Raw genomic sequence first — 27,866 nt, forward strand, 5'->3', positions numbered from 1 at the left:
TGGGTCCGTTCTATGTGGTGTTGTGGTTGAGAGACCGTATCGCCTGCGGGAAGAAGCTCCTCCTCAGTCTCTCTGTGTTGGTCTTCAGGGAGCAGAATCGCTTCCCTGACCTCAACAGAGAGAACAGTCCATTGTTGGGATGGCTGAGGTCCTTCACGATCTTCCTGGCCTTGGTCCAGCACCGCCTGCTGTAGATTGAGTGCAGGTCAGGGAGCTCGGAGCGGATGGTGCGCTCAGCTGATCGCACAACCCTCTGTAGAGCTCGTCTGTCCTGCATGGTGCTGTTCCCGAACCAGGTTAAGATGTTTCCGTCAGGATGCTCTCTATGGTGCATGAGTAAAAGTTCCTGAGCACCTTGGAGGGCAGTCGGAAGTCTCTCAAGCGCCTGAGGTGGTAGAGACGCTGTCGGGCCTTTTTCACCACGGTGCTGATGTGACAGGACCATGACAGGTCCTGCGTGATGTGAACTCCGAGGTATTTGAAGCTGTCCACTCTCTCCACTGGGCACTCGTTGATGACAGGGGTCTGGTAGTTCCTCTCCTGCTTAGTACTGAAGTCCACTATCAACTCCTTTGTTTTGCTGATGTTTAGAAGGAGGTTGTTTCTCTGGCACCAGGTCTCCAGATTCCTAACCTCCTTCAAGTAGGCCGTCTCGTTGTTGTCAGAGATCAGGCCCACCACGACGGTGTCGTCAGCAAACTTGATGATGGTGGTGGAGCTGGTAGTGGCCACACAGTCATATGTGTACAAAGAGTACAGCAGAGGGCTCAGAACACACCCCTGGGGGGCTCCAGTGCTGAGAGTGGTGGAGGCTGAGACATGTCCGCCCATCCTTACTGCCTGTGGTCTGCCACAGGCAGTTTTCTGACTTCATAAAACTGAGCAGGCACTGAGTCGTCTCCAGCTACGGTACATTTCTCATCTGCTCTGAGCTGCCTCTCAAAAGCCTGCTGATGGATTAAATTTCCTTTAATTGTAGCTAAAGGCGCTGACTTTTTGTTGGATGCGACAGGCGCGATCTAAAGCGACTGTTGCAGTAAACGCCTTTATTTTCCATAAACCTGCAGACGTTGAGCTGCAGCTGTCTGCAGAGGCACGGTAATGTTAAAGCTACATCTGATAAAATGAAGCGTTCACAGCAGCAGCATGGGGATGTGCAAACGTCTCCTCAATTTCTGCTTCAAAACTTTTAATACTCAGTGATAAAGTTTTATTGAGAAAGTGACTTCCCAAACTGGGTCACGTTCTTTTTTCTTTTACTTTAAGTACAGCAGCATGAAGAAAGTTATTTATACTTTATTAAGTATATTTTACTGCTTTCTGATTGTAGCACAAAAAACAGATTAAAGATAAAAAGAGTCATTTATGGGAAATGATAGAGACAGACACCTTTTTATAGGCTCACTGTATTATTATCAGTTAAAACCCAGCAGCACTGTCACCAAAGCATTTGCTCATAAAGGTCATATGATTGTTGGGGTTTTCTCTGTTTTCTGTATTATTGTAGGTTCTTTACTTTACAATAGAAAAGGCATTGAGGCAACTGTAGTTGTGATTTGGTGCAATATCAATAAAACTGAATTTAATTGATAATGATTTATAAAAAATCTCTTAAATACTTTTCAAGTTACTTGAAAAACATCAATCTCTAAGTAAAAATTAACTTCCAGAAAGAAAAACAACAGATTTTCAGTCGTCTGGCTCATCGTGACAGGTTTGATGAGCCCTGTGGTGTTCAGGTGTATAATGTGGTTGGAGGTGTGTATGCAGCAGCACCGAGGTCCTCAGCTGATTTTAATTTCAAATATGTGTCTTGGGCATAACTTTGTTTATGGCAGCCTGTGTGATTCATGCTGTATTCACCTTGCACGCTAAGGTGCTGGCCAATTAAATCACCAGGAAGGCCGATGAACACCCAGCAGGCAGGATAAAGTTTGATTAAAATCTACTGCAGAAGATAACTGTGAATTCTGACAGCCAGTTTCACATGTCAGGGTTTCAGTCACTAAAGACTGGCAATAAATGGAAATGTCAAATGATTCATTACAAGGAGCTGCCAACTTTAGAGGCTGGTTAATCGTGACAAATCTTTTCACTCAGGTTAGCTAGTAGATTGTGGCTCAAGCAGTGAACACATGTTATCTCTATTCGGACTTCCCCAAGTGTTCTTTGTTTCTTTGCTCTTGCTGTTTTATTTTATTAAGCAGCTTTAATCTTGTTCCAGCTGTGATTCAGGTGGTACAATTGGTACCAATCACAGGGTCCGTGGATTGGTCCACAGTTTCCTCCAGTCCACATGCCAAAGTATCCTTGGACAAGATACTGAACCCCAAGTCCATCAGTGTGTGTGTGAATGTTGGCTAAAGCCCTCAGGCACAGATAGAAGTGCTGCATGAATGTGTGTGACTGGGTACATGAGACATGTAGCAGAAAGTGCTGTGAGTAGACAGGACCTATGCAAGTACGGCATCATTTACAAACAACCAACACTTTTCATTTTCACTTTTTTTCACTTTCATTGTGTTTTTATTTTGCCAGGGTGCGTGCCTTATTTTCTCTCATCCAGTGTTATGTTGATTTATTCATCATTCAGTCTTATGTGGAGTTCAGGTCCAGAGATAATAATTGAGGTCAAACGCCACTTTTAAAATTGGGTATAAAACTTTCTTTTTAAATAAAAAGGGCAGTGATGCTAAACCAACCTTTAGTTATGCTGCTATCTCCTTAAATCTACAAATACAAATATACAATTATGCTAAGAACATTTGTACTAAAAAATGAAATGTCTGGAGCATCTTATCCAATTTTTACATGACACATCAACAAGATGAGGTTTCTTTAAACTTGTTCCTGTTTGTTTGTATTCAGGTCCCAGCTGAGTTGAGACAGCTGACTAAAAGAAAGAACAGATTACTTTACAATTACCCAGACAGCTCCAGCTTCCTCCTATAGTCAGAGCACCGGCTCCCTCATGCAGTGAAGCAAAACTATGAGCTTTGTGTCTCATTTTCTCTGCTGTGATCAACAATTCAGCTTTACAGAAGCAACTAAGTGAGTAAGAGTGAGTGAAAGACTCCCACTGTTTCAGAGAGAGAGCTCATTAAACTGTGAAAACAGTTATCAGAGAATATGAACTGACATGAATACATGGCACAAAAAACAGAAGGTGATATAAATGAATACTTGTCACATGCAAAAGGGTTATGGCAAAAAAAAGGAACATGTCTCTCACTTCCTGTCACTGGGTCATTTCACCCAGTGTTTTGAGTTTTCTTGTGTTTTGATGTCATTTCATATTATATTTCATGTTTAAGTCGTCTTTGGTTAAGTTGATTCTCTAGTGCCGAGGTTGTTCCTGTTTAGATTTGTATTAGTTAGTATTTCCTCCTTGTGTCTTTGCCCTCTGTGTCTTTGCCCTCTGTGTGGCTGTGATTATCTTTGTTGTGAGTTCTTGTTTCCCTCATGTTTCTTCCTGTGTTCCCCTTCCTGTCATGTTGTCCATGTTTCCCCAGTCATGTTCTCTGGGGCTGTGTCCAAATTCAGGGGTAGCATGCTTCGAAGGACCCGACCTACCCGGTCCACATAGGGCGAGTCCTTCGAAGGCCGGGGAGGCTGTTGTGAAATTGGACAGTGTTCTAGAATTCAGTAAAGTCTGCACTTCTGTGTTTTTCCGGTCTCTAGCGCCAAAGCGTGACAACTTTAAAATGGACCCAGAAATGTCGCAGTGACTGAATGATTGCTGGTCATTCGTGCACATTTACTATATTATATAAAATATGTAAAACAAATCTCTATGAAACTCATAGAAGAACATTTTCTATTTCTGTTTATTTTCTACTATTCGTTTGATCCTGTAACTTATTTTTTATTTTATTTTTTTTTTGCCTGTCCCGTTTGGCTCTTTTGCCATCAAAATTATTTTCTAAAGGCAAAGAAAGATGCCCAACGGATTTACTTTACCAAATGGACCATCCCAGCCTTGCCGTAATGGTCTATTTGATTCACCTTTTATTGTTTATTTTATTTTTTATTTTCACTTGCTAAATACGGGACAGACTTGACTGAGGAAAAGAAAAGAGAGAAAGAAAGAGGGAAAGAAAAACAGCGGAGAAGAGGGACGGGGATAAAGGGCAAAAAACAAAAACCAACAAAATAAGCAGACAAAAAATACATATATCAATCACCTGGATCACCTGTTGAGAAAGAAAAAAGAGAAAACAAGCAGAAGAAAAAGAGAGCAATAGAATAAACAACATCACGATCATCTATGGGAATATAACAGTAAATACTAAATATTAAACATTATTGTGCAGCACGTAAGATCGACAGCACACAGTGTGCTTTGAGGTAGGAGCCAAAAAGGGTGTAGTTTGTGTGTGTGATCACCCGTGTGTACACCTGTGAGCATGGACGCGCTTGTTTTTTAAAAGGTTCCTTCATGTAATGATCTGCTAGAGGGTGTGGGGAGCCACAGCCCCGTCCACCAGGGCATGAAGCAGGTATGCAGGAGAGCAAAACTCCAGACATCCAGAGGCCCTCAGAACACAAGAGACCAAGGAAGACCAACAGAGGGGCAGCTGCGCCACTGTCCCAGAAAGAGCTGAGGAGAGTCCCAGATGAGGGATCACTCAGCAGCCGCGGAGCAGAAGCCAGGGGGGGTTGCAGTGACGTGCCCGTGAGCTCCGCCGGCAGCCAGCAGTGCCAGAGTGACCGAGCCCCAGGCTGAGAGGCCAGGGGCACCCCACCCCCGAAGTGGCCCGAGCGAGCCCCAGGCTCCAGGCCCCGATAAGCAGCCACCAAGGAGTGAGCCGGTGTGTACCTGGACGCCCATCCCCGGACACAAAGAACCACCAACGCACCGATGTCTGAGGGCGTCTGCCACTGGCAGGGGAAGTGGTGGGGGGAGATAGGCCTCCATACCTTGGAGGACCTGAGATGTCCCCAGAGAGGTGGCGTCTGATACCCAACCTGACATATAGACACAGACATACAGGCACACACAGATACAAACATCCATTCCCACCCTCATGCTCTCATATACAATTACTCAACACTCACCCAACGTGGAGACAGACATAAAGAGACGCTGTACACACAATCACACTCCCCAAGCGTACTCTAAGCCCCAGGTCTAGGTACCCTTGCCCCTGGAAGGGGAAACTGCACCCAGACCCAGGTAGTGTTACCCTTTTTCCCTGGGATGGAGAAAAGCAGACTGCCCCGACTCGGCAGCAGCAGGGAGGCCCCACATTCCAGACCTCAGTCGGATGGCCAACTCCTCCTCCCAGCCCCCCCGCTCCAGCAGGCCGCAGAGAACGGGGGTGTGTGAAGACTCCAAACCCTCCCTCCGCCCGCTCATATGTAGTGTTGATGCATGTGTGTTCTAAGGTGCATTTAAAACCCAGGAGGGCATGGAGCTACCTGCCAGAGAGCAGCAGGTAAGCACATAGCCCCTCCTGATAGCCCTCAATGTCTACATGTATTTAAAATTGAGAGGTGGGCAACGACGCCAGGGGTGAGGTGTACACCCTGATGGTAATTTGGAGTCCGTGTAGCGTGCCCACCCCCAAGATCCTATATGTATGTGTAATGAGAGTGTGAGTAATGTGAATGTCTAAGTTGTGGGATAAAATTGAGGTACCGGCAGCCATTAGGGGACAGACGGGGGGATGCCTCCCCTGCACCCTGGTGACACACCTTTACCCCAAGGCCCTGCATGTGTGGGTGATTGTGATGGAGCGGGAAGAGGGAGGCAGCTGGAGATGGGGAGGGAAGGAAGGGTGGGGCAAGTGACCCTTCCCTGGGGCCAGCTCCCCCGCTGACCCCAGTCTAGAGAAATTTTCTTAGGGTGGCATGAGGGTGGCAAAGAAATCAAATGGGGTGGCAAAATCAAAGCCTTTTTTTTCAAACACATATGACATATATATGGTTAAAATAATTCAAATGCAGTAAGTATACATGTTTTTCATATAGTCTATAACTTAATTATTGTCTGTAGCCCACATAATTACACACTTTAGTTACATAAAACATGTGAGTTTTGATCTTATGTACTGTATAACCTGTATAATAAATAAATATGTAGCCCAATGAGTATAAAATCCAGAAAGCTACACAACATGGGGCGGTTCATTTACAAACACAAGTCTAACTTAAGTTTCACACTGTTTTTTGTTAGAAAACAATCAGATTGTTACAGCTTAAATTACACAAAATGTCAGAAATCTGCACTGTCATGAACAAAAATTTAAACCTAATTTTTCATGATTTGTTGGATTAACCCACTGAGGTCTGAAATACAACCGGCCATTTTTGACTCCTTTTGAGTTTATGTTTGTATTTCACCCTCAAATTAGTTCATTTTATTTTTTTCCCCTTGCCTTGTTTGGTATCATTCTTTTCAGCTCAACTGAATTTAGTTGTTTTTTCACTGACATACTGCATTAGTATTACTGATCTGAAATCACACAAAGAACTTAAAATCCTAGAAGTATGTTTTTACTGTAAAAAAGCCCCAGACATGTTGAGTCAATTTTTATAACTTGAAATGTACATTTTGTAAACATATACAACTGTTTATCTAAAAATGCCGCCAATACACCTGCTGTTTTTTTTCCATTTTGTACAACCATTTAAAAATATTACTAAAACTAAAATGAGAGAACAATCAGGTGTTGCAATAAGATGCCCCACAAATTATGAGTGCCAGTAAAAAAAAAAAAAGGTTGTCCACCAAAAGACAGAGGAGAACAGCACAGGGATAAACCTGCAGGCCTGACAACAGGTGGTGTATCACTCCGCTGGTTTTCTACTTAGTGACAGTGTTTACATTGCCTTTGTGACATTCATTAGTGCCCTCACTGACACACAAAACAAAACGACTACACAACAGAACAACTACACACACTAAGTATACGCTCCACACTAAACGTCACAAATCTCTCACTCGCTTGCTCTGTCTCGCTGTCGTTACCGTCACTCCCCAAACTTTTCCCTCTTCCTAAACAACCAAATCCTACGTGTTGACTTTTTTTTAAATTGGTCGACATGGTGCATTTTTTCCCCGATAGGAAACGTGGCTTTTTCCCCTTTCTTTACTGTTTTTGCGCTGTCCTTAGAAAATGCTTAAAACACACACACACAAAAACGTGACGATAGTATTTAGAAAAAAGCATGGCTTATATATATTATCATAACTCTGGATTTACTGGCCTGTAATTAAAATTTAAAAACTTTGAAGCCCGAACTTTTAATGTGGGCTGAAATAGAGACTCAGTGTGGCTGCAGCTTGTTGCTATGTCAGCTTAGATCAGTCATGTGATTTGGAGGTGCAGCGTGTCCGTGGACCACTGAGGGTTAATAACACTCACCTTCCTTCCATTTCCAGAGTGTAACATCCAACCAGCTGTGTAAAAAGCGAAATTCTCATGGTGTTGTTCAAAATGTGCTCTGGCACAATCATAAGCATCGCTTGCTACTGAAAACTAGAAAAAAGCCGGTCCTACTATGGGCTGAACCATTTGTTAATGGTGGAGGGGGAGAACACTATGCAATATATTCAGTTTTAGCATTTATATTCACTGTTAACTGTAACTACGCTCAAACTGTTAATGCTATCTTATTTTAATAAACAACACTGTCATATGCAAAACTGGGGTGGCACTTGGGGTGGCAAGGGATCATTTTAGGGTGGCACTTGCCACCCCATGCCACCCCTTCTAGATCCGCCCCTGTTGATCAATGCCATGAGCTTCAGTCTTCCTGGTGTTTCTTAAATGAAGCCTCTTTCAGTGGGTCAACAGAACTTCTGGCACAGGACAGCTGTGATGAAAGAAAGGGAAGAAGTTTCTCCAAACCTCTGCACACAGGAAAACCAGCTTAGTCCTGATGGTCTCCCTCACTAGTTTCTCTCCAGGGTGAATGTAGCTGGTGATATAATATGGACTCTATTATTAAATGAAAAGAACAAATTGCACTACACTAATGAAACCTTCTGCTGCTGTTTTTAAAGTTTCCATGTTACCAGGCTGTAGACGGCTCTGAAGATTTAAACAGTTTTAGATCCATTACACTCACAGTCTTATGTTAAAATCTCAAAGGACAGCATTACATTTTTGATATTAACAGTAACTCTGGGCCTCTGTAGAGTGTGTAGATGATCTCATCGCTGTCTAAAAATGGATAACAAAACGTAAGAAGTGCTCAATCCTTCAATAACACAGACTATTAGAGTAACAGGTGTGTAGCATCGCTAACTAGCTAGCAACAAGCCTCCAACACAGTGCGTATGCTAGCGGCTAATCTAGCAAACGAATTAACAACAAAGTGATTTTAGAACTATAACATGATAAGCTGTGTGTCTTTTTTTTATAACAGTGACATGGTTGTATTTATCTTAATTAAACGAGTCGTCAGTCGCGGTAAAACAGCAAAGAGCTCGAGCAGCCGAGCTACGTAAAAAGTGTAGAGGGGTGTCTTTGCGGTCACGTCCAGCGGGTGTCTGGGCGGGGGCGTTACACAGTCGCTCAGCCTCAAGTCACTACTGCGCCGACTCTGGCTCCAAAAATGTAAGATGGCAGCCTCCACAAGCGGGATATTTTGGCTTCATTTTTGCACAATGGGAGGAGGCGGTGTCGCGTCGTCCATGTTTTCTACAGTCATTGGTCACGAGGATAACTGTCACAACTTAGAAGTAGGTTTGCAGGAGACCCTCCCCCATGCGTAGCTGTAAAAGTAAGACAACCAGAGGCCAATGGCCCAGTGGAAACTGGCCAAATGGAAGTAGAGTGGGGGTCTCAGTGCTTGTAATCTGTTAACTATGTTTTGTAGAGGAGCTTGGTGTAGCTTGGGTGAGGGGAGATGGACTGGCAGGAAGTCACATGCAGTGAGACAAATACACATATGCACACACACAGGTACGCGCACATGCAGGCACTTACATGCTCGCACACGCACAGTGTTTTGGGATTACGACACACCATGTGGGTTTTACGATGGGGGGTCGCTTCTCTGTTTGTAACAGACAAACGGTTGAGATTTTGCAGAGGAATTGCCGGGCCCTGTACATCTCCGTTCTAGAAGGCATGAGTGAAGATGAATAAAGGATTTGTGAGGTAACTACTGAGTTCCGGTGTCGTCTGTGGAGGCCTAAGAACTGGGGTGAAACTGCTAAACGCAACACATGTTAATAGCGCCTTAAGATTTATATCATAGTTTATAATATAGCATGTTTATTTAGGAAAAAGCCTATTTATTTTAGTATAATGGTGTACAATTCTTACCAGTTTGTCCATAGAAAGTCCACATGAGTCCAGATTTCCAAGGGCACAGCTCACGTGGGCGTTGTCTGTGATAGAAATTATCCAAGTTAACTTTAGCTAACCAAGTCAGACACTGAGCACCTGGATCGACGCACGTCAGACTCTGGGAAGCACCCATCATGCCTCTAAAAGCGGTCGTTCATCAGCTGTACAGATGATACTTAAAAACTGCAAAACAAACTGTCTTGATGATGAAAATAGTGGGTCTGCCCAGGTGTTTCCCTGATGAGCATCCGTAATAAAGACAAAAACACAACTTTATTTACCTTTGTCATTTTGGCTAAACACAATTTTACATATATGATCTTAAAACAGGACACAGGCACTGTAATTGCTGACCTCAAATCAAATGTATATGTAGACGGAGTCTGTATTTTATGTTTGCTTTTATATCTAATCTTTGCCCTCAAACCTTTAAACAACAGCGAGTCTGCAGCTGAGGAAATAAAAACTCAAACCGTCGGAGCAGGTTTGATCGTTTCGATTATAAATGAGCTGGAAGTGCCACATTTTCACTCAGTCTTTTATTTACAGCATGTTTTAAGTGTAAAGCCTGCTGTCAGCTCCTGAAATCATTGTGCAAACAGTGCATCACATTGTCACAGGAACATGCATGTATTAATTTTGTGATTCATTAATGTGTAAATGTTGTTCTGTTTGTTTCTAATCTGCTGCTGAGTCTTTTACACTGATGGAAATGCAGATAACACAGAACACGCAGGAACATCTGTTCAACCAATCACATTGAACCCACTTTGATCTGCAACAAACTGAAGCGTTCATCTCTTTTACAGCAGTGTTGAGTTTAACTGATATATTTTTGTGTTCTTTATACTGCAGATTTTCACGTCTCTGGAATAGCTGGCACTAATAAGGATGATTTTTTGTAAAAGAATATCGATATGACCCATGAATTAGATCGTTGATGACCATTAGATTAGTTTGACACACTTTCATGTGCCTGCACTGGGAAACCCTGGGTTAACTTAGAGAGCTGATAACCAGCTTTGTGTGACTGTTTATCCTGGTCCCAGAGTTAGGGTCAGTGATTCCAGATAACAGAAAGATATTCTTAATATACTGATGTTACTCCATGTATACAGGGCTCTAGACAGCAGCTGGACTGCCTGTTTACCCTTATGATTAATATTCACAATGAAAATATTAGTTGAACATTGTGAAGTCTGTATGTGTTTCATAGTGTCGAACAAGCTTCGTACAGTTAAACCTAACAGTTACTACATGACGGAAACACAGCAGAAATTTCTGGCACAACTTGACCTACTTCCAAGGTGCATGGAGAGGATGAAAAAATCACAACACAGGAAGTCCAGCAACACTCAAAGGGAAGAGGAACAACTTTATTGACTGACCAACGGGTATCGGCTTGTGGCCTTCATCAGGGTCATGGTCACACAGGTCACACTGATTACTAAACAAAAAGCACAAAGATCAGATGTTTATCAGATTTATTTGCTCTCTCTCCTCTGTTTTTAATATTAGTTATAAATTAGAATTGGTGACTGAAACAAGTATGACACATACGAACATCAGGAGATAAAGACGCGATAGATACAACCTCAGTAAATGAAGTCAGTGTTCAACCTCCGAGAGGTGACAGTCAGCGGGGGTTATGACAGTTGTGTACTGGGACCAGCGCTTTGTCGGCGGTATAACAGCTGGACTGCTTGCGAGGTGAGCGGGTCTATCACAGGCTTTGCCATGAGACTGGGCTGGGCAGACATCTCCAAAATCATCGAAGCACTTTTGCAAAGAGACTCCATCTTGACAAACTGACCAGATATCTGAAGATTAAACCACTACATTCTCCGCAAAAAAAAATTAAATGCGTATTTGGTGACACACAAACAGGGTTTTTCAAAGTACAGTTCAGTTATTTTCTACAGGTTCGCAGTTGTTGTTAACAAATGCCCACTAAAAAGAACGTCCACCAGCCCAAAGCAATGGTTTTGATTCAAACAGCGTTTACCCCGGGCCCTCACTTTGATGGGCGAGGCTGACAGATAAAATAAGTTAATGAAGACAACCACAAGGTCACGAATGCCAAAATGAATTAAATAAATACATAATTAATTAATTAATTAAATGTTTCATTAACTTAAAATATTTAAATAAATAAATAAATAATTTATTAAATGTTTTTAATGAAATGAATGGGCATTTATTTAATATTTGAAATATTTGTTTAATGAATTAACTCCAATTTTCATTAATGTAACATTTATTTAATTATTTAATGGTGTATTTAATTAATTCATTTTGGCACTCCTGGCCTTCCTTGCACTTCATGACACTTTATAATGTTAGTTTCTTCCCAAACTTTGGGAATGAGGCATGGGAACAAGTGTCTCCAATAAATCAAACTAATTTTTACATGCGATTGTTCTACATAATGGGATTATAGATTATTTGATTTAATAGTTTAAATTTTGCCTGTGAATACAATCACAGTGGATTTAAAATCATAACATGAATATGTAATTCATGTGAAGATATTTGGCTTGAATTTGAGGGATTTAACAAAACTTTTGCATTACATTTTTTTTAAAGTTAAAAAATAAACCTGTAGACCCAAAGCTTTTCTCACTGCAGTTGTATTGTGCAGTTACAGCAGCATCCACAGTTTTGTAAAATTTTGGTGAATTGTTGTATTGTTTGGTTCCATTATTTAAATTTGAAAAAAAAAAGTTATTATCCATTAATATATGATCTGTTTTATTGTATTTATTAACAGTGCAAGCAGTTCACTCATTCATTACAGAGACTACACCCTCATGAAGTCTGTTTCTGATGAATTGGTCCGAAACATTCACCAGTGGCCTCCTGGAGGTGATTTTGTAGCTCTGGCAGTGCTCATCTCGTTCGTCCTGACACAAAGGAGCAGATACGGGTCCTGCTGATGACTTAAGGACATTTAACGGCCCTGTCCAACACTTTTTTTTATAGTAACTTCCTGTTACTTGGAATCTCCTCCATGCTCTTGAGACTGTGCTGGGAGTCAAAGCAAACCTTCTGACAATGGCATGTATCGTTGTGCCATCCTGGAGGAACTGGACTACACGTGCAAACTCTATCCAGGTATCACCTCATGCTATCAGTAGTGACTTGATGCTACATGAAAGTGTTTTTATTTTTTGAGTAGTGCATTTAAAAAGCAAAAAAGAATTCTGTCAAGAACCAAACTAAATGTAAACTCGAGTTCAGGACACCAGAATAAAAGTTCAACAGGTGTATTAAAGCCACAAACAATCAGCAAAGACTGAATTATGAATATTTTGGTGTCTTCTTTCTGAGTGGGGCGAGCGAGTGGGGCAGGCAGGTGAATCCAAATAGATTTCCTTCATGTGTTTCTCTGCACAGGTTAGCAAATATGAAGAAGCTCAGAAGAGAAACACTTAAGTCTAAAAGAGAAAACTGAATTTCTCATAAACCCCAAAACACAGAACATGATGGTCAAACTACACGACCAAAGTAGGAGCAACAATCTGGCAGCAACTGAGAGAAATCTTTAGCCTTGAGTAGTGGATGAGTCATCACAGATATGTGATTACTAGTGATGGGTTGTATCGTGCCGATGCTTCAGACCGTGTGTCGAGAAATCTTGAAACTCCTTAGTTCCAAGATCCTTAGTTTGTGGTTTTTTTGGTCGTGTGATGTCACCAATGATGTTTGAAGCCTTGTTGGTTCAGGAAGTGTTTCGAGTATTGGTGCGATTTCTGAACATACAAATAGCTCAATGGATCCACTGACACTCTGTGGGTTAGTGTGGACGATTTGTTGGTTTGTGGATGATAAAGAGGTGAATTGTGTTAAACTGCTGCTTATTTTGATGGAGCCTGTCAGAAAGAGAAAGTTCCCCGCGTGGGAACATTTTGATCTGATTTCTCCCAATAAGGTAAATACACTTTCATCAATATTATTACATTTATTTCATTTTTGTTATGCAATGGACTATATATTTTATCAGGTTCCATTTTATTGTCATGTTACACAGCCTCAATACACCAAACAAAAACTGAAATTGTATTTATATGAATGATACATGCATTTAAGATGAATTTATTTCTTTTACATGGCAGTCATTCCCACGACTGCATTCTTACAGGAGACTTTGGAGTGTTTTACAAATTGATCAAAAGGTGGAGAGAAAGACAAAACAGTAGCTTGGCACAAGAGAGCAAGGAGAAAATGACAGCTTCTGTTCCACTGCTGTACATATACTGTACTTACTGATGAAAACTTTCTACTTCCCACAGGACCTTCAGTCATTTCTGACAGGAAGTTTATGCCCATCCTTTAATACTTATGGATGAGGTAACATCAGGCAGCAGTCACATGCAGGTTTGTGCTCTACTTGCATAAGGTGATCTCTGCACATCCAGAATATGCTCACCTCATGGACCTGAAACTTTTCCTGTCCATAATGCACTCCAAGGCACACGATCTCACATGTGAGGTAAACCTAAGCAGCTCCTTAGACTACCATGAGCTGGATGACTGAGAACCTGCACAGACATCTGTGAGGTAAACACATTTTTCTGTGAGCATAATTATGTCAACTCTAGGTTTCATGTGCTGATTCAGGTGCTTTACATTTATTCTGTTTTAGAGCAGGTGGAGAGGGGGAACCAGATGGGAGCAGGTTCCACTTTGGGTGAGGAAGTGGAATAAGTGATTACCTTTTTGTCTCAGCTTGTCATCACCGTCACCGTTACTGTTTCAGTGCAGCCAAATTCATGATGTAACTGACATGATTTTCTCTGGTTGTTATGAACAAGTCTAACACTGTGGTTTAAATGTGGCACATACGCTTAAAAATCACAGAGCGACTGCTGAATCTTCTGCTCTAAACATGAACTCTGAACTTTGTGATGCTTCAGGAGGAAAACTGCTTCAGTTATTCTCTCAGATTAGTTTCATATTTTCTGCATCAGATTTGAGTGAGATCCTGGAATGAAGACAGAAGAAAAGACTTTGTTCAAAGTTTGATTTATAGTCAAACCTTCCAGTTTATTCACACAATAAAACATCAACACAATATATGAATTCATTCATTAAAATCACAGTTTTTCCTCATTTGTTTGATGATTTTGACAAAAACAAACACACACACATGGTCTGCCATACTCATAAAGAGAAATATCGACATTTTTCAATACAAATATTGAAGAAACATTTAGAGGATAGAGAAGTTTACATTTTCATGTGGAGAAATATTTTAGTAAATCCAAATGATGATGAGCAGTGATAGCCTCCATAAACAGTCACAGGAAAGATCTCCTTTAAAAACTCAGAAACATCAAGAGAACAACTAGAAGATGTGGAGGTACCACCCATAATGTTTGACTGACAGCTGATCTCTGTGCAGAAATGATGGAGAGAAAATAAAATGAAACTAAAATACAGATTTAAACCCACAATATGAAAGACTTCAGTCTATTTCACTTTAATCAACTCAGCTGTGGCTCCATATTTATAGTAAACCCTGAGTCCAGCATAGAGCGGCTGAGTGAATGTGGTCTGGACTCTGTGGAGGAGAGTCATGGTTTCAGAGACGCTGTAGAAGGACAAAATACCTGCTCTGTGATCCAGGTACACTCCTACTCTGGAGGAACGAGGACCTGAGACACGAGTTTGGATGTTGTTGTGCCAAAATGTATAAATGTTGTTGTCACAATCTAATGACCAAGATTTGTCATTACATCCAAATACACATTCTTTACCTCGTCCTTTTCTGCTGATATTCTTGTATGCGACTGCTACATAAACTCCTCCCCCTCTCCACTCCACCTCCCAGTAACAACGTCTAGTCAGACTCTCTCTACTCAGGACCTGACACCATCCAGTGAATCTGTCTGGATGATCAGAATAATGTTATTGTTCCATTACTGTTACTTTTCTGTTCCCCTCTGATAATAACAGCTGTTTGTTTGCTGTGTTTGGATCCAGTGTGATTTCACATGAATATTTTAAGAATCCAGCTCTGGTCTTTGGCTCTGGTGGATCTGACAGTAAAACATCCACTTCAGTGACTGTCAGTGAGATGTTTGTCCATTCCTCTCTCAGAATGTCCTGTAGTTTATCTCTGACCTCTGACACAGCTGCTGTCACATCCTCAAAGTAGCTCAGAGGACGGATATTGATGCTGGATGAGTCTGTAGACTCACTGAGTGCTGACAGTGAGGGGTAGTTGTGTAGAAACTGGATGTGATCCTCTGTGTGTGAGAGCTGCTTCAGCTCAGCATCTTTCCTCTTTACGATCTTTTTATGAAGACACAGAGGCAGAGTTATTATTCATCACTTTAAAGATGATATTCGTTATATGTTCTTCACTCGTTGTCTAGTAAAGTCCAGAGAGATCGATCTCTCTCTCTCTCTCTCTCTCCCTAGCACAAGATTTAATTAGGCGCCACTAATGTTATCAGGGCCCTGGCTCTTGTTCACATTAACTGTATGAAAGGCCTTTTGGACATCGCTGAGTTCAGTGATGAAGTGTTGAGTATCTTTTAGTTTCTGTTTCAGTTCAGAAGAACTAAAACGAGCATAAAGCAAATTCAAATCTCTGTCTGGCTTAAAACCGTCTACAATGATCTGACTGCTGCTCTGGGGATTTTGAAACCCTGATATGGTTTTCATACAAGTCCAGGCAGACCCAAAACGTTTTGCAGCAAATTTGCTTTCAAGAAGGTTTTTGTAGATCTGTTTTGCTTTCAAGAGCTCAATTTTCAAGTCTTTGGTGACTGCCTGAAAGTCAGTAACAGCCCCTCTTTAAAAGCCTGTCTCTTTTTCCTTAAACAGGATTTGATGCATTTGGTGACCCATGGCTTATTGTTGGGGTACACTTTAGCACGCTTAAGGGGTATAATCATGTCTTTACAAAACTGCATATGAGCTAACATCCACCAAAGCATCAAGACTGAATAAAAACTTCCCAATCTGTAAATTTAAAACATTCCTGCAAGGTAAGCACAGATTCTTCTGACCACATGATTGATTGATGATAACATAATTTAAGGAGTTGGCCGTCCGACTGCGGTCTGGAGTGTGGGGCCTCCTGCTGCTGCGGAGTCGGGCGGTCTGCCTCTCCCACCGCAGGGAAAAGGGTAACACCACCTGGGTCTGGGTGCAGTTCCCCCTCCAGGGGGGCAAGGGTACCTAGACCCGGTTCAGAGTACGCTTGGGGAGTGTGATCGTGTGTACAGCGTCTCTTTATGTTTGTCTCCACGTTGGTTGAGTGTGGAGTAAGTGCATATGAGAGCATGAGGGTGGGAATGGATGTTTGTATCTGTGTGTGCCTGTATGTCTGTGTCTATATGTCAGGTTGGGTATCAGACGCCACCTCTCTGGGGACATCTCAGGCCCTCCAAGGTTTGGAGGCCTATCTCCCCCACCACCACTTCCCCTGCCAGTGGCGGACTCCCTCAGACATCGGGTGCGTTGGTGGTTCTTTGTGTCTGGGGATGGGCATCCAGGTACACACCGGCTCACTCCTTGGCGGCCGCTTATCGGGGCCTGGAGCCTGGGGCTCGCTCGGGCCACCGGAGGTGGGGTGCCCCGGCCTCTGGGCCTGGGGCTCGGTCACTCTGGCACTGCTGGCTGCCGGCGGAGCTCACAGGCACGCCACTGCAACCCCCTGGCTTTCTGCTCGCGGCTGCTGAGTGACCCCTCATCTGGGACTCTCCTCAGCTCTTTCTGGGACAGTGCGCTGGCTGCCCCTCTGTTGGTCTTCCTTGGTCTCTTGTGTTCTGAGGGCTTCTGGATGTCTGGAGTTTTGATCTCCTCCATACCTGCTTCATGCCCTGGTGGGACGGGCTGTGGCCCCCACACCCTCTAGCAGATCATTACATGAAGGAACCTTTTTAAAAAAAACAAGCGCGTCCATGCTCACAGGTGTACACACGGGTGATCACACCCACAAACTACACCCTTTTTGGCTCCTACCTCAAAGCACACTGTGTGCTGTCGATCTTACGTGCTGCACAATAATGTTTAATATTTAGTATTTACTGTCATATTCCCATATATCATTGTGATGTTGTTTATTCTATTACTCTTGTTTTCTTCTGCTTGTTTTCTTTTTTTCTTTCTCAACAGGTGATCCAGGTGATCGATATATGCATTTTTTTCTTTTCTTTTTTCTGCCCATTCGGTTGGTTTTTGTTTTTGCCCTTCTTCCCGTCCCTCTTCTCAGCTGTTTCTCTTTCCTCTTTCTTTCTCCCTTCTTTCCCCAGTCAAGTCTGTCCCGTATTCAGCAAGTGAAAATAAAATAAACAATAAAAGGTGAATCAAATGGACCATTACGGCAAGGCTGGGATGGTTAATTTGGTAAAGTAAATCCATTGGGCATCTTTCTTTGCCTTTAGACAATAATTCTGATGGCAAAAGAGCCAAACGGGACAGGCAAAAAGAAGAGAACCCAAAAATTCATGTTCAAAGCAACATATCAGCCCGATATCACACAGAACTGTCACATGACATCAAACACAAGCTGTCAGCTGTGCAGAGTGGGCAATCATAATGAAGCAGTTCATTATAAGCTGCAGACTCAAGCTGCTCTTCATATATTTGTCCACCAGATGTCACCAAAGAGGACTGTGATGAAAGCTTCGAGTAATGAACCGTTTTTCATTACAAGCTTGGCCAACTGACTACAATCTACAATAAACTAATATGGCTTTTCAATCCTCTCTTCAATCACTTGGTACCACCAGGAACCTTTAAATGGGCACTCAAGCTGCCTGGAGACTGTTTTGTCGTGCACATCAGAGAAACCACAGGTAAGACAATCTTATCCAAAAGGTCAGTGTAACAGTATTGTTTTCCACCAGCTTAACCAAACTTCCCACACTAACTGAAATTTCTTTTCTCAGGCAAACATTAAACAGCAGCAGCTGGAAAACTGGAAAACCTAAAGCCAAATAATCAATAAAACATAACAAACTTTTGTATGAGTGAGTATTGATAAACTGAGCATAATTAAACTTCAGTGAAACCACATATAAGTTCTGGTAACTGGCACATATTTATGTTTAATATGTTGTTTTATATTTGGATCAGTTTCAGGTGTTTGTGCGACTGTGTTAACCATCAGTAAAACCACATATAAATCACACTTCTGTGTTTAACAATTACAACACTTGATGCTGTTTTTCTGATTCAGGATTATGTGTGTGATGAGTTGGCCACACAGTTCTTATCTTTCTGCTTCACACACACACAAAACTGCCGAGGTTGAAGCTGGCTTCAGTCTCTTTCTACCCCAGGTCTCACCACATTTCCAAAATGTAAACTCTGAGTCTCATAAGAAATGTGGTTCAAAAAGATGTGCTGATCTATGAATGCATCCTTACTGAAAGCTAAAGATGTCCAGCAGACAAAAACAGCAGCTGAATGAACAGTTATCATGAGCGAGTGTACAAACACTATCACAGGAAATAACAGAAATAAACTGTAGTTTCCATTTATACCTGTAGTATTTTTTCAGCATCTTCCAATATGTAAAAATATGATTTCATTGTATCTTAAACAAATACAAACTTCTTTCTTTTCCCAGAATTTAGACAAATGAACAAAAAATAAATGATTATTTATTTAGGTATTAAAATAGGAAAAATCAGTTTAAATTAGAGAACCATTAAAACAAGAAATTAGCACAGAAATGCCAAAAGACAAAAACAGAACAATAAAGTGTCATTAAAAATGATTCAAAAACAGTTGTAGGAGCAGTTTTATGAACCATGTTCTGTTAATACAGGGAGTGCAGAATTATTAGGCAAATGAGTATTTTGTCCACATCATCCTCTTCATGCATGTTGTCTTACTCCAAGCTGTATAGGCTCGAAAGCCTACTACCAATTAAGCATATTAGGTGATGTGCATCTCTGTAATGAGAAGGGGTGTGGTCTAATGACATCAACACCCTATATCAGGTGTGCATAATTATTAGGCAACTCCCTTTCCTTTGGCAAAATGGGTCAAAAGAAGGACTTGACAGGCTCAGAAAAGTCAAAAATAGTGAGATATCTTGCAGAGGGATGCAGCAGTCTTAAAATTGCAAAGCTTCTGAAGCGTGATCATCGAACAATCAAGCGTTTCATTCAAAATAGTCAACAGGGTCGCAAGAAGCGTGTGGAAAAACCAAGGCGCAAAATAACTGCCCATCAACTGAGAAAAGTCAAGCGTGCAGCTGCCAAGATGCCACTTGCCACCAGTTTGGCCATATTTCAGAGCTGCAACATCACTGGAGTGCCCAAAAGCACAAGGTGTGCAATACTCAGAGACATGGCCAAGGTAAGAAAGGCTGAAAGACGACCACCACTGAACAAGACACACAAGCTGAAACATCAAGACTGGGCCAAGAAATATCTCAAGACTGATTTTTCTAAGGTTTTATGGACTGATGAAATGAGAGTGAGTCTTGATGGGCCAGATGGATGGGCCCGTGGCTGGATTGGTAAAGGGCAGAGAGCTCCAGTCCGACTCAGACGCCAGCAAGGTGGAGGTGGAGTACTGGTTTGGGCTGGTATCATCAAAGATGAGCTTGTGGGGCCTTTTCGGGTTGAGGATGCACAACAGGTGTATCTAACAAAAATGTGGCCAGTGAGTGTACATGGTACTTTTAAATGGACAAAATGAACTGCACTGGCAGCTGCCCAGTGCCACTATGAATTAGTTAAATAATCACTACCATGGATAGTTTGGTGCATGATGTAATTAAATAAATATTACAAAAAAGATTCTTATAGCCCTCACTTACCTTGATAATGTTTTCAATCTCTAAGTCCTGTTTGTCTTTCTCTTTTCTGTCTTCTCCGTCTCATGGATAGTCAAGTCATCAGATTGGCTGCCCCTGCTGCTGCAGCTGCTGCGGGCGCTCCCGCTGCGTTCCCGCTGACTGTTTTCCCGCTGGATCCGTCTCTTCAGTTTGAGTTCATGGTGAAGGAAGACTTTCCTCACTCTGAAGACGGAGGGCAGTTTGAATGGCTGAATACCAGATGTAAAATCTTGGGTGTACTTTCCATTTAACTTTCCGAGTCAGACTGAATAGGATGGGTTATCTTAAAAAATGAGGACTGGTGTAGCTTTACAGAGTAATTGAATGCATGTTTCAGAAAATATGTTAATCCCTTTTGGATAAAGTGGGTGACTGACCTCCACCTGCCGGAGCACCTCTCTGAGGGGTTCAGTAGCCGATGCCATCAGCTCAGTATGGGAGCACCACTGACTGGGAGAGTTTTGGTCCGCATGAACTTTAGGCGCCGAGAGTTTTCCTGGAGGAAATCCAGAGCCTGAGAAGTCAAAGAAGACAGCAGAAATGACAAGAGCAGCTCTAACAACTTTTTTTGATGGTTGAGAGAAGACAGAAAAGAGAACACAATAGATTCACGGTATATTAAAGCAGCAAGAATATATGAATGCATTACCTGCTGGTGCCCTGCAATAACCCTGCCATCTGGAAACAGGTAGTTGGCCACAGAGCACACAGGATTCTCCATCCCCAGACTCTTGCAGTGGTCTTTTGCCTGCAGACAGGCATAATTATACTGATCCTGAGGTCTACCAATGACTGACAGCATCCCACTGGGAACCAGTTCTGAGGCCTTCTGCATAGTCTCCGCTCGCACCAGGCTGAGATGCAGGTGAAGGAAAAGGAGGCTGAACAACAGAAGAAGAGGATCAGGGAGCTGGAGCTGACACAGCAGCAGCTGGAAGTTGCCCTTAATATGGAGATCCAGGCTCGGCTGGAGGAGGAGAGGGCCAGACTGGAGCTTGAGCGGTAAAATGGATTTCTAACTCTTATTATGGCCCTTTATTATATTATTTGTGATGGAGATCTGATATATCCATGAGAAGTATTAACATTTTCAGTTGCTTCTTCCCTTTTTCCCCTCCTTCAGGTTGCTGCAGGCTGAAGATGAAAAGAGAAACATTTCCAGCTCCTCCAGGAGCAGCAACGCGTACAATGCAAAACCTCAGCCCCATACAGGAGCTGTCAGATGGCAGTCCCGATGAGGACACCCCTCAGCCCTCAACTCTGCCTCTCAGGAGCTCCAGGATCTGCAGGCATCTCGCCAAAGAAGCCACCAGCGTCTGGAGGTGAACAAGTTTGTTTTGACTGGCTTTGTGAGCAGCATCTTATTTAGTGCTCTTCTAAAACAACACTGATGAGGATGCCTGCATGATTTTTGTTTCCAGGAGGTTCAGGAGAGGCTGAGGAATGCCAGTCAACATGTACGGCACTGGAACATCCAGCTGAACCGACTGATGACCCCCATTACTCCTGCAGGTGCCGTATTCACTTTGCCTCTTTGCAGCACAGACTTCTGGAACAGAGTGTTAGTATAGTTAATAACAGTGTAGACCATATAATCTGTCAGATAATTGCATTAAAATGCTACAAAAGGCACCTACCCCAAACATGTCAAGAGATTCATTCAGTGACTTGAATGAAAGAATCTGACTCACCTCAAGTTAATTAAAATTCAAACTAAATCTTATTATGATTTAAACACGGAAATCTTAAAACGAAAAATAACCGCATGCACAGTTGTTACAGGCTGCAAACATGTTTTATACTGCTTTGAAGTCTGGGACAGCATCATAAGAGACATAACTGATCTCACCGTAGTCCCATGAAGACTCAAGATGAGTGTTTTCACGACTGCCATCTTGGTGTTTTGAAATCAGGCATGATGAATGAAGGAAGAACTGTCTGTTAAGGTTCTCAGTCGTTCAGGTCATCGTAGTCTAAGGAGCTTGGAAGAAAAGCATCTGGACTTCTTTAAGTTTCTTGAAAGGCGTTTCACCTCTCATTCAAGAAGCTTCTTCAGTTCTCTGAAGAAATTCTGAACTGAAGAAGCTTCTCAGATGAGAGGTGAAACATCTTCAAGAAACTTAAAGAAGTCCAGATGCTTTTCTTTCCAAGCTCCTTAGACTGTAGTTAAACTTCACACACTGGACTTGTCAGTCACACATCCTTCGCCAGTAGGCATTCCCAGAATGATCTTTCCCCTTCTGACGCTTAGAATGACCAAATATGTGCAAAATGGACAATTCAACATGCCACCATGTCTTGCTGAGATAACAAAAATAACAAATGTTTTGTGAATTTTCTTTGCAGAGCGACTGGAAAGTCGGCTGTTATCAAAGCCCACATGCCTAAAAAAAAGGAGGGGCGCTGGCCAGTAATGAGTTCATCACTAAGTTTAAGATAAGAGTTGATCAGAATAGAGGCGATGATGAAAGTCTGGAGCATCAGTTGGAGGCTGCCAACCTGTCTGATGAATCGATTCGAGGCCCAGACAGAAGTCAACGGACAAATATGATCACAGACATTTTAAAAAAACGCGAGTTGAGAGTTAGGGGAAAAATATTGTAATAAGTATATATTTGAATTGCACACTAAGATATAAAGTGATGGCAGCGAGCACAGTGTTGCAGGATTTAATTAAAAACACATCTGACTAAGACCAACTGAAATTTAGAGTTGTGTATAATAAAGTTTATTCATGATTAATAAAACAAATCTGTAATATTTTTCTTTTCTCTTTTGTCCATTTGAATCTCGCTACAGCTTAAATAAAAGAAAAGAATGTGTTTTGAATAAATTAAACTCTATTCTCTCTTTTTCTTTCTTTCTTTTTTTTTCTTGGTGGGTTTTCATTTGCAATCAAACGCAACATTATACAATTATATAGTATAGTAAGAAATATCCTTTAACTTAATTTAGTATTTGTTTTTTAATTTTGTTTTTATTGTTTCCCCTTCAGTTTTGTGCTTATAACATGTTCTAATCTGACATATTATGCAGTAAATTATTTTTGCAATAACTTAACAGGCCATTGTGGGAGCCAACATTCACTTATCAAGGACATATTTGTATATTTTGTGGGCTGCTTTATGGTTGTGTCATTTAGAAACATAAGCCACAACAGACTTCCACGGAGAGTACTTAAAAATGTATTTTTATGTAAAGATATTTTAATTAACTACTATATTAAGAGCGAACCTATTGTTACATGGATTAATTGTACAAACTGTAGAGAAATAAGTTTAAGCGTGCAACTTTTTATTCATTTTTAACTGTATTAATGTTTTTATGTTGATACAGCCGCCTCATATCTGTTTCCTCAGTGTTTTTTAAACCATGTACTCCATCTATGAGTAAGAACATGAATAAATTCCTTTCCAAATTTGTAGTTCTTTTTCCAGCTGTTTTAGTATATATGTAACATTTCTTTACACACAAATGCAGGTATTCTTTTTGCACCAAGACGTTAAAGAAATGCTAAGAAAAATGAAAATACTACATTGCAACCTGTGTGTGTGTGTGTATATATCTGTATCTATATAGATAGATATGTGTATTCGTACCCTTTTTTCATCATCTAGTTTCCTGTGCCAGATCTTCTACTGATCCACTGAGGCAGACATGTAAAAAACATGAACTAAAGCATATTTCTGTATATAAACAGGACTTTAAATCTTTATCAACAGCTACTTTAGAGGAAATTCTTCAATAAACTGCAACCAAAGGCTCAACTCAGAGGACAAAATCCAACCTGTTATAAATAGTGTGACAGCAAACTTTCTCTTGTGTAAAGTTACAAATAGGAGTAATTATCCACAGGAGCTTTTATACATAATGAAGTTATAATTCAGTCCTGTAGAAATTGTACATTTAAGCTATATAGTTCCCGCTGTGATAACTCTGCTATGAATGCCTCTTATTAACTTTTATGCTTTTACAACCCACTATGAGCAAACACTCAGCAACAGTGGAAGGAAAAACTCCTTCTTGAAGGAAAAAACCTCTGGTAGAAGCAGGAAATCTGTCTAAACTAGTTGGGGTTAGAGCAACAGATGCAAGTCTTCAGATCATTTGCAGTGTGACTGTCTTTGTGCACACTTTAACCTGATTCAGTTTTCTTATTTGTCAAAATGCACCATGGGTAAAAAAAACCAAAACAAAATAGTAATGAAGGAGAATCCTCAGCAAAGATGAATTAAACAAGTTTTATTTTGATCAAATTTTACTTTAAGTAAAACACATCTTTATTTTAAAGTCATCAAATAAAGACAGTTTTGATGGAGCTCTTGACCCAGCCCAAGCTCTCTATGAAGACGAGGAAAAACTCCCCAGGGGCCAGATCGATGGGAAGAAACCTCGGAAAGCCCATTCAAAAGAGATCCCTTTCCTGGGATGGCTGGGGGTTACAGGAACTCCAAAAAGCTAAATTTTTATTTATTTATTTTTAAGATTGACCCATTCTATCTATTCCTGTCCAACAGAAAAAAAGAAAGGAAGTTACTACAATGTATCATACTTATATGATAAGGTGTGAATTGTGTGTTTGTGTGTGTTATCTTAGCCAGGGGTGAAGCTGGAGCTCCTCCAGTGTTGGGCGCTTCCCGGGACTATAGCTAAACATGCGTCCAAGAAATTCGGCATTCTTGAAAGAAAGAAAAGATCAAAAGATGAAGATGATAGTTCTAGTGATCCAAGGCATCAGTGAATCTGGAAGTGTGAAGTTTTCTTACCTGTGGACAGACGCTTTTGATGCTCAGTTTCTTTTGTGAGGAACCTCGCGGTACTAAAGTATCGTGCATGAAGCGCTTCATACAACACCACTCCCATTTGCCACACCGTGGTGGGTCCACACCTGTAGCAGCTCCTAATGTACCACTCGGGAGGGATGTGAAGAGGAGTGCCTAACAAACAGACACAATTGCAATTTCTTCTAAAACAAAAGACACAAATTGTTACATCTGTGAAAAGCAGGAGCAGAATATGTTACCATAGAAGATGCGATACAGAGATCGCTGTTTAACAAAGCAGCTCAGTCCAAAGTCAATGATGCGAACACGAGGCACATCTGAGCCGGTCTCAATCAGAATGTTTTGTCCCTTGATGTCCCGATGAAAGATGTGTTTATCCTCAAGTTCCTTTACAGCATCAACTAGTTGCTTCAGAATGACCTGGAAAAGATGAAAAACACAATAATGAGTTCATGCTTTTCTGCCTTGATTGAATGCTGTACAGTCTAAGGTTCTTCCAGTCAACCTACCTTGGCCTTGTCCTCTGTTAAAGTTCTTCCATTTTCTGCTTTGTATTTTTGCAGGTCCACAGCGGGGACAGGTCTCTCCAGCACCAGGATCAGCTCTTTGCCAAGGTCGAACCACTCCAGCAAGGACACAGGTGCAGATATTCCCACTGACCCTTCTGCTTCACCTGCAAGTTTAACCATAATGGCCACTTCCACTGAGAGCTTCTTCCGCTTTCATCCTGAAATATTACAACAAAGTGGATGATGAGGAACGCGCATTCAATCCAGTAATGTAAAACTGATTCAAGTGTTGGACGCTTACCGCCACTTTGCAGTAGACTTTATTTTTGGGAATGTGTTTGATGGCAACCTAGAAGACACAGAGCATTGGTGAGCATTTCCTCAGTAAGACATAATGAAAGGTGGAAACACAGCAGACGTCTCAGTTTACGATATTATCCATTATCTGCGTTACTGCCTGTCTTACTACCATCATCTGAACACTTACTGGAAAGCGATCTTCTACCCGGTAGCCAGCAAACACTGCTCCGCAGCCTCCTTCTCCGAGCTGGTGCTCCTCCACATATCTGGCTTGGAATTCACCTGAACAGACAAAACAACAAATCTTGTTTTATTACAGCTGTGACACAAATTACTCTCCTCTGTAGCCTAAATGTTCCTTTTGCCCTTCCCTGAATATAAAACCCAAGCTGCTTGCTACTTACGTTTTTGGTCTGCCACTGATTTTTTGTCCTGGTCCACATTCCTTTTTTTTTTTTTTTTTCTTGGGTGACTCTCTGTTGTCTCCCGCGGCCTTTCTTTTGCCATTTTTGCGCACACCTGTTTGTTATTCAAGTCTGGAGATGTGGAAAACACCAAAAGCACATCAGCTCACTGGATGATAGACACAAACACTAAACACTAATATCTTAAACCTAGCTACCACACTTAATCTACCCCTTATTCAACTAATTAGCCTACCTTTACCAGAGTCCAACAAGGAGGATGCTTGCTCCTTGTCACCGCTCATATGCTCGAGAAGTTTAGCCTTCTTTGCTTTCTTTGTTGTGCCCTCTTCATCTTGCACAACCTTGCGCTTCACTCCTTTGACCACATCTGAGCTGGTGGAAGGACCAGCCTGCTCAGCGACCCTCCTCCTTTTATTGGGGTCTTCTTTTCAGGACTGGCCTTTCTTTTAGCAGTCCTGCTCTTACAATCTATAAACGACAACAACACAGTGGTGAAAAAGAGTCCCCGACATCAGGACTGGAAGCAGTTTGGCAAAGAATTTGAAATTGCTTTTGCTTAAATTATCACAAGTTTATTCTTGGGATAAAAAAAACTGACCAGTGCGAATTGATACTAGGTTTACTAAGTCTTAGATCTTGATGACACTTGTTGGTCTGTTTTACTGTTGAGTCCAAGAATAAACTTATTACATTATTTTACCAAAAGACCGGTAACCTTTCTTTGATTAGACATCTTGTATTAAAGCTATTTTCAATCAAACATATGATTCAATTGCTCTAAAAATGATTCACACAGTGTCAACATTTCTAGGATTTGGATTTTACCAGGATTTGATTTTATTATTTTACTTACCTTGATCTCCTGGATCTTTCTTATCGGCTGGAGTGGTAATTTTCTTGTTTCCTTTTTCATTGTAATTTCGGAGAACTTTTAAACTCGAAAATGTAAACCGTAATGAGTTAATATTGAGTTAATATTCCTTCAAATGTGCGCCCTTCAAATGCTTGACTTTTCTAACTGAATTCTGTAAGTGAGCTTTATAAGTAAACTCTGGAAACTACGGCAACACAACATAGAATCTTGCCTTTCAGTGACTTCACTGACTGCCAGTAGTTCAAAGTAGTTTACAGAAAAAAACACTCTGGCAGACAAAGCCATAATATTTCATATAATTCAATCATTTCATATCAATTAAACAGTTTCTTTCATTATCTTTCATCGTTTGTATAAAGACCTCATGTATGGATGACAGTATGAAGATTTGTGGTTGACCACACACTAATAAACACAGTGTCAGCTACATTGTCATCTGATTTAAAGTATTTATTATTGTACATTTAACTGTCATGGTACTGAGTCTGTGACCCAGTGTTTTGTGTTTGTTCATTTATATTCATTGATTATTCTTATGTATGTTTTTGGTTCTCTTTATTGTTTTCTTCTTGTGTTATATTCTTAGGCTTTAGGTTTCTGTTACTTTGCCTTGCCCTGTGTCCCACGTGTCATGTCTAGTCATTCTTCTTTCCATGTTCCCCAATTTCTCCCCAGTCAGTCATGTCTCTGTGTCAACTCTGTGTCTTTGTAAAAGTCTCTTGTTTGCTGTTTTACTTTGATAGTCTTGTGTGCTATGTTAGTGTTTTCATGTCTGTGAAGGTTCTCAGTCATCTAGGTCATCGTAGTCTAAGGAGTTTGGAAAGAAAGCGTCTGGACTTGAAGTTGCTTGAAGATG

General features: G+C 41.3%; 1 protein-coding gene and 1 long non-coding RNA gene across 2 annotated transcripts in view; one reads left to right on the forward strand and one right to left on the reverse strand.

Annotated features, from left to right (window-relative positions):
* Window positions 1-14,313: 14,313 nt before the first annotated feature.
* The window catches only part of LOC120436817 (tripartite motif-containing protein 16-like), a 44,498-nt gene continuing 30,945 nt past the window's right edge, over window positions 14,314-27,866 (reverse strand). The window contains exon 2 of the mRNA XM_039607674.1: window positions 14,314-15,131. Coding sequence (XP_039463608.1) covers window positions 14,778-15,131 — 354 coding nt within the window. The 3' untranslated portion in view covers window positions 14,314-14,777. The remainder of the gene's footprint in view (window positions 15,132-27,866) is intronic.
* On the forward strand, window positions 21,304-22,495 carry LOC120436818. Its single transcript, XR_005610618.1, has 3 exons — window positions 21,304-21,437; window positions 21,537-21,627; window positions 22,462-22,495. It is a non-coding gene; the product is annotated as an uncharacterized LOC120436818 (long non-coding RNA).

The sequence above is a fragment of the Oreochromis aureus genome, unplaced genomic scaffold (genome assembly GCF_013358895.1).
Source record: "Oreochromis aureus strain Israel breed Guangdong unplaced genomic scaffold, ZZ_aureus HiC_scaffold_24, whole genome shotgun sequence".
NCBI classification, from domain to species: Eukaryota; Metazoa; Chordata; class Actinopteri; order Cichliformes; family Cichlidae; genus Oreochromis; species Oreochromis aureus.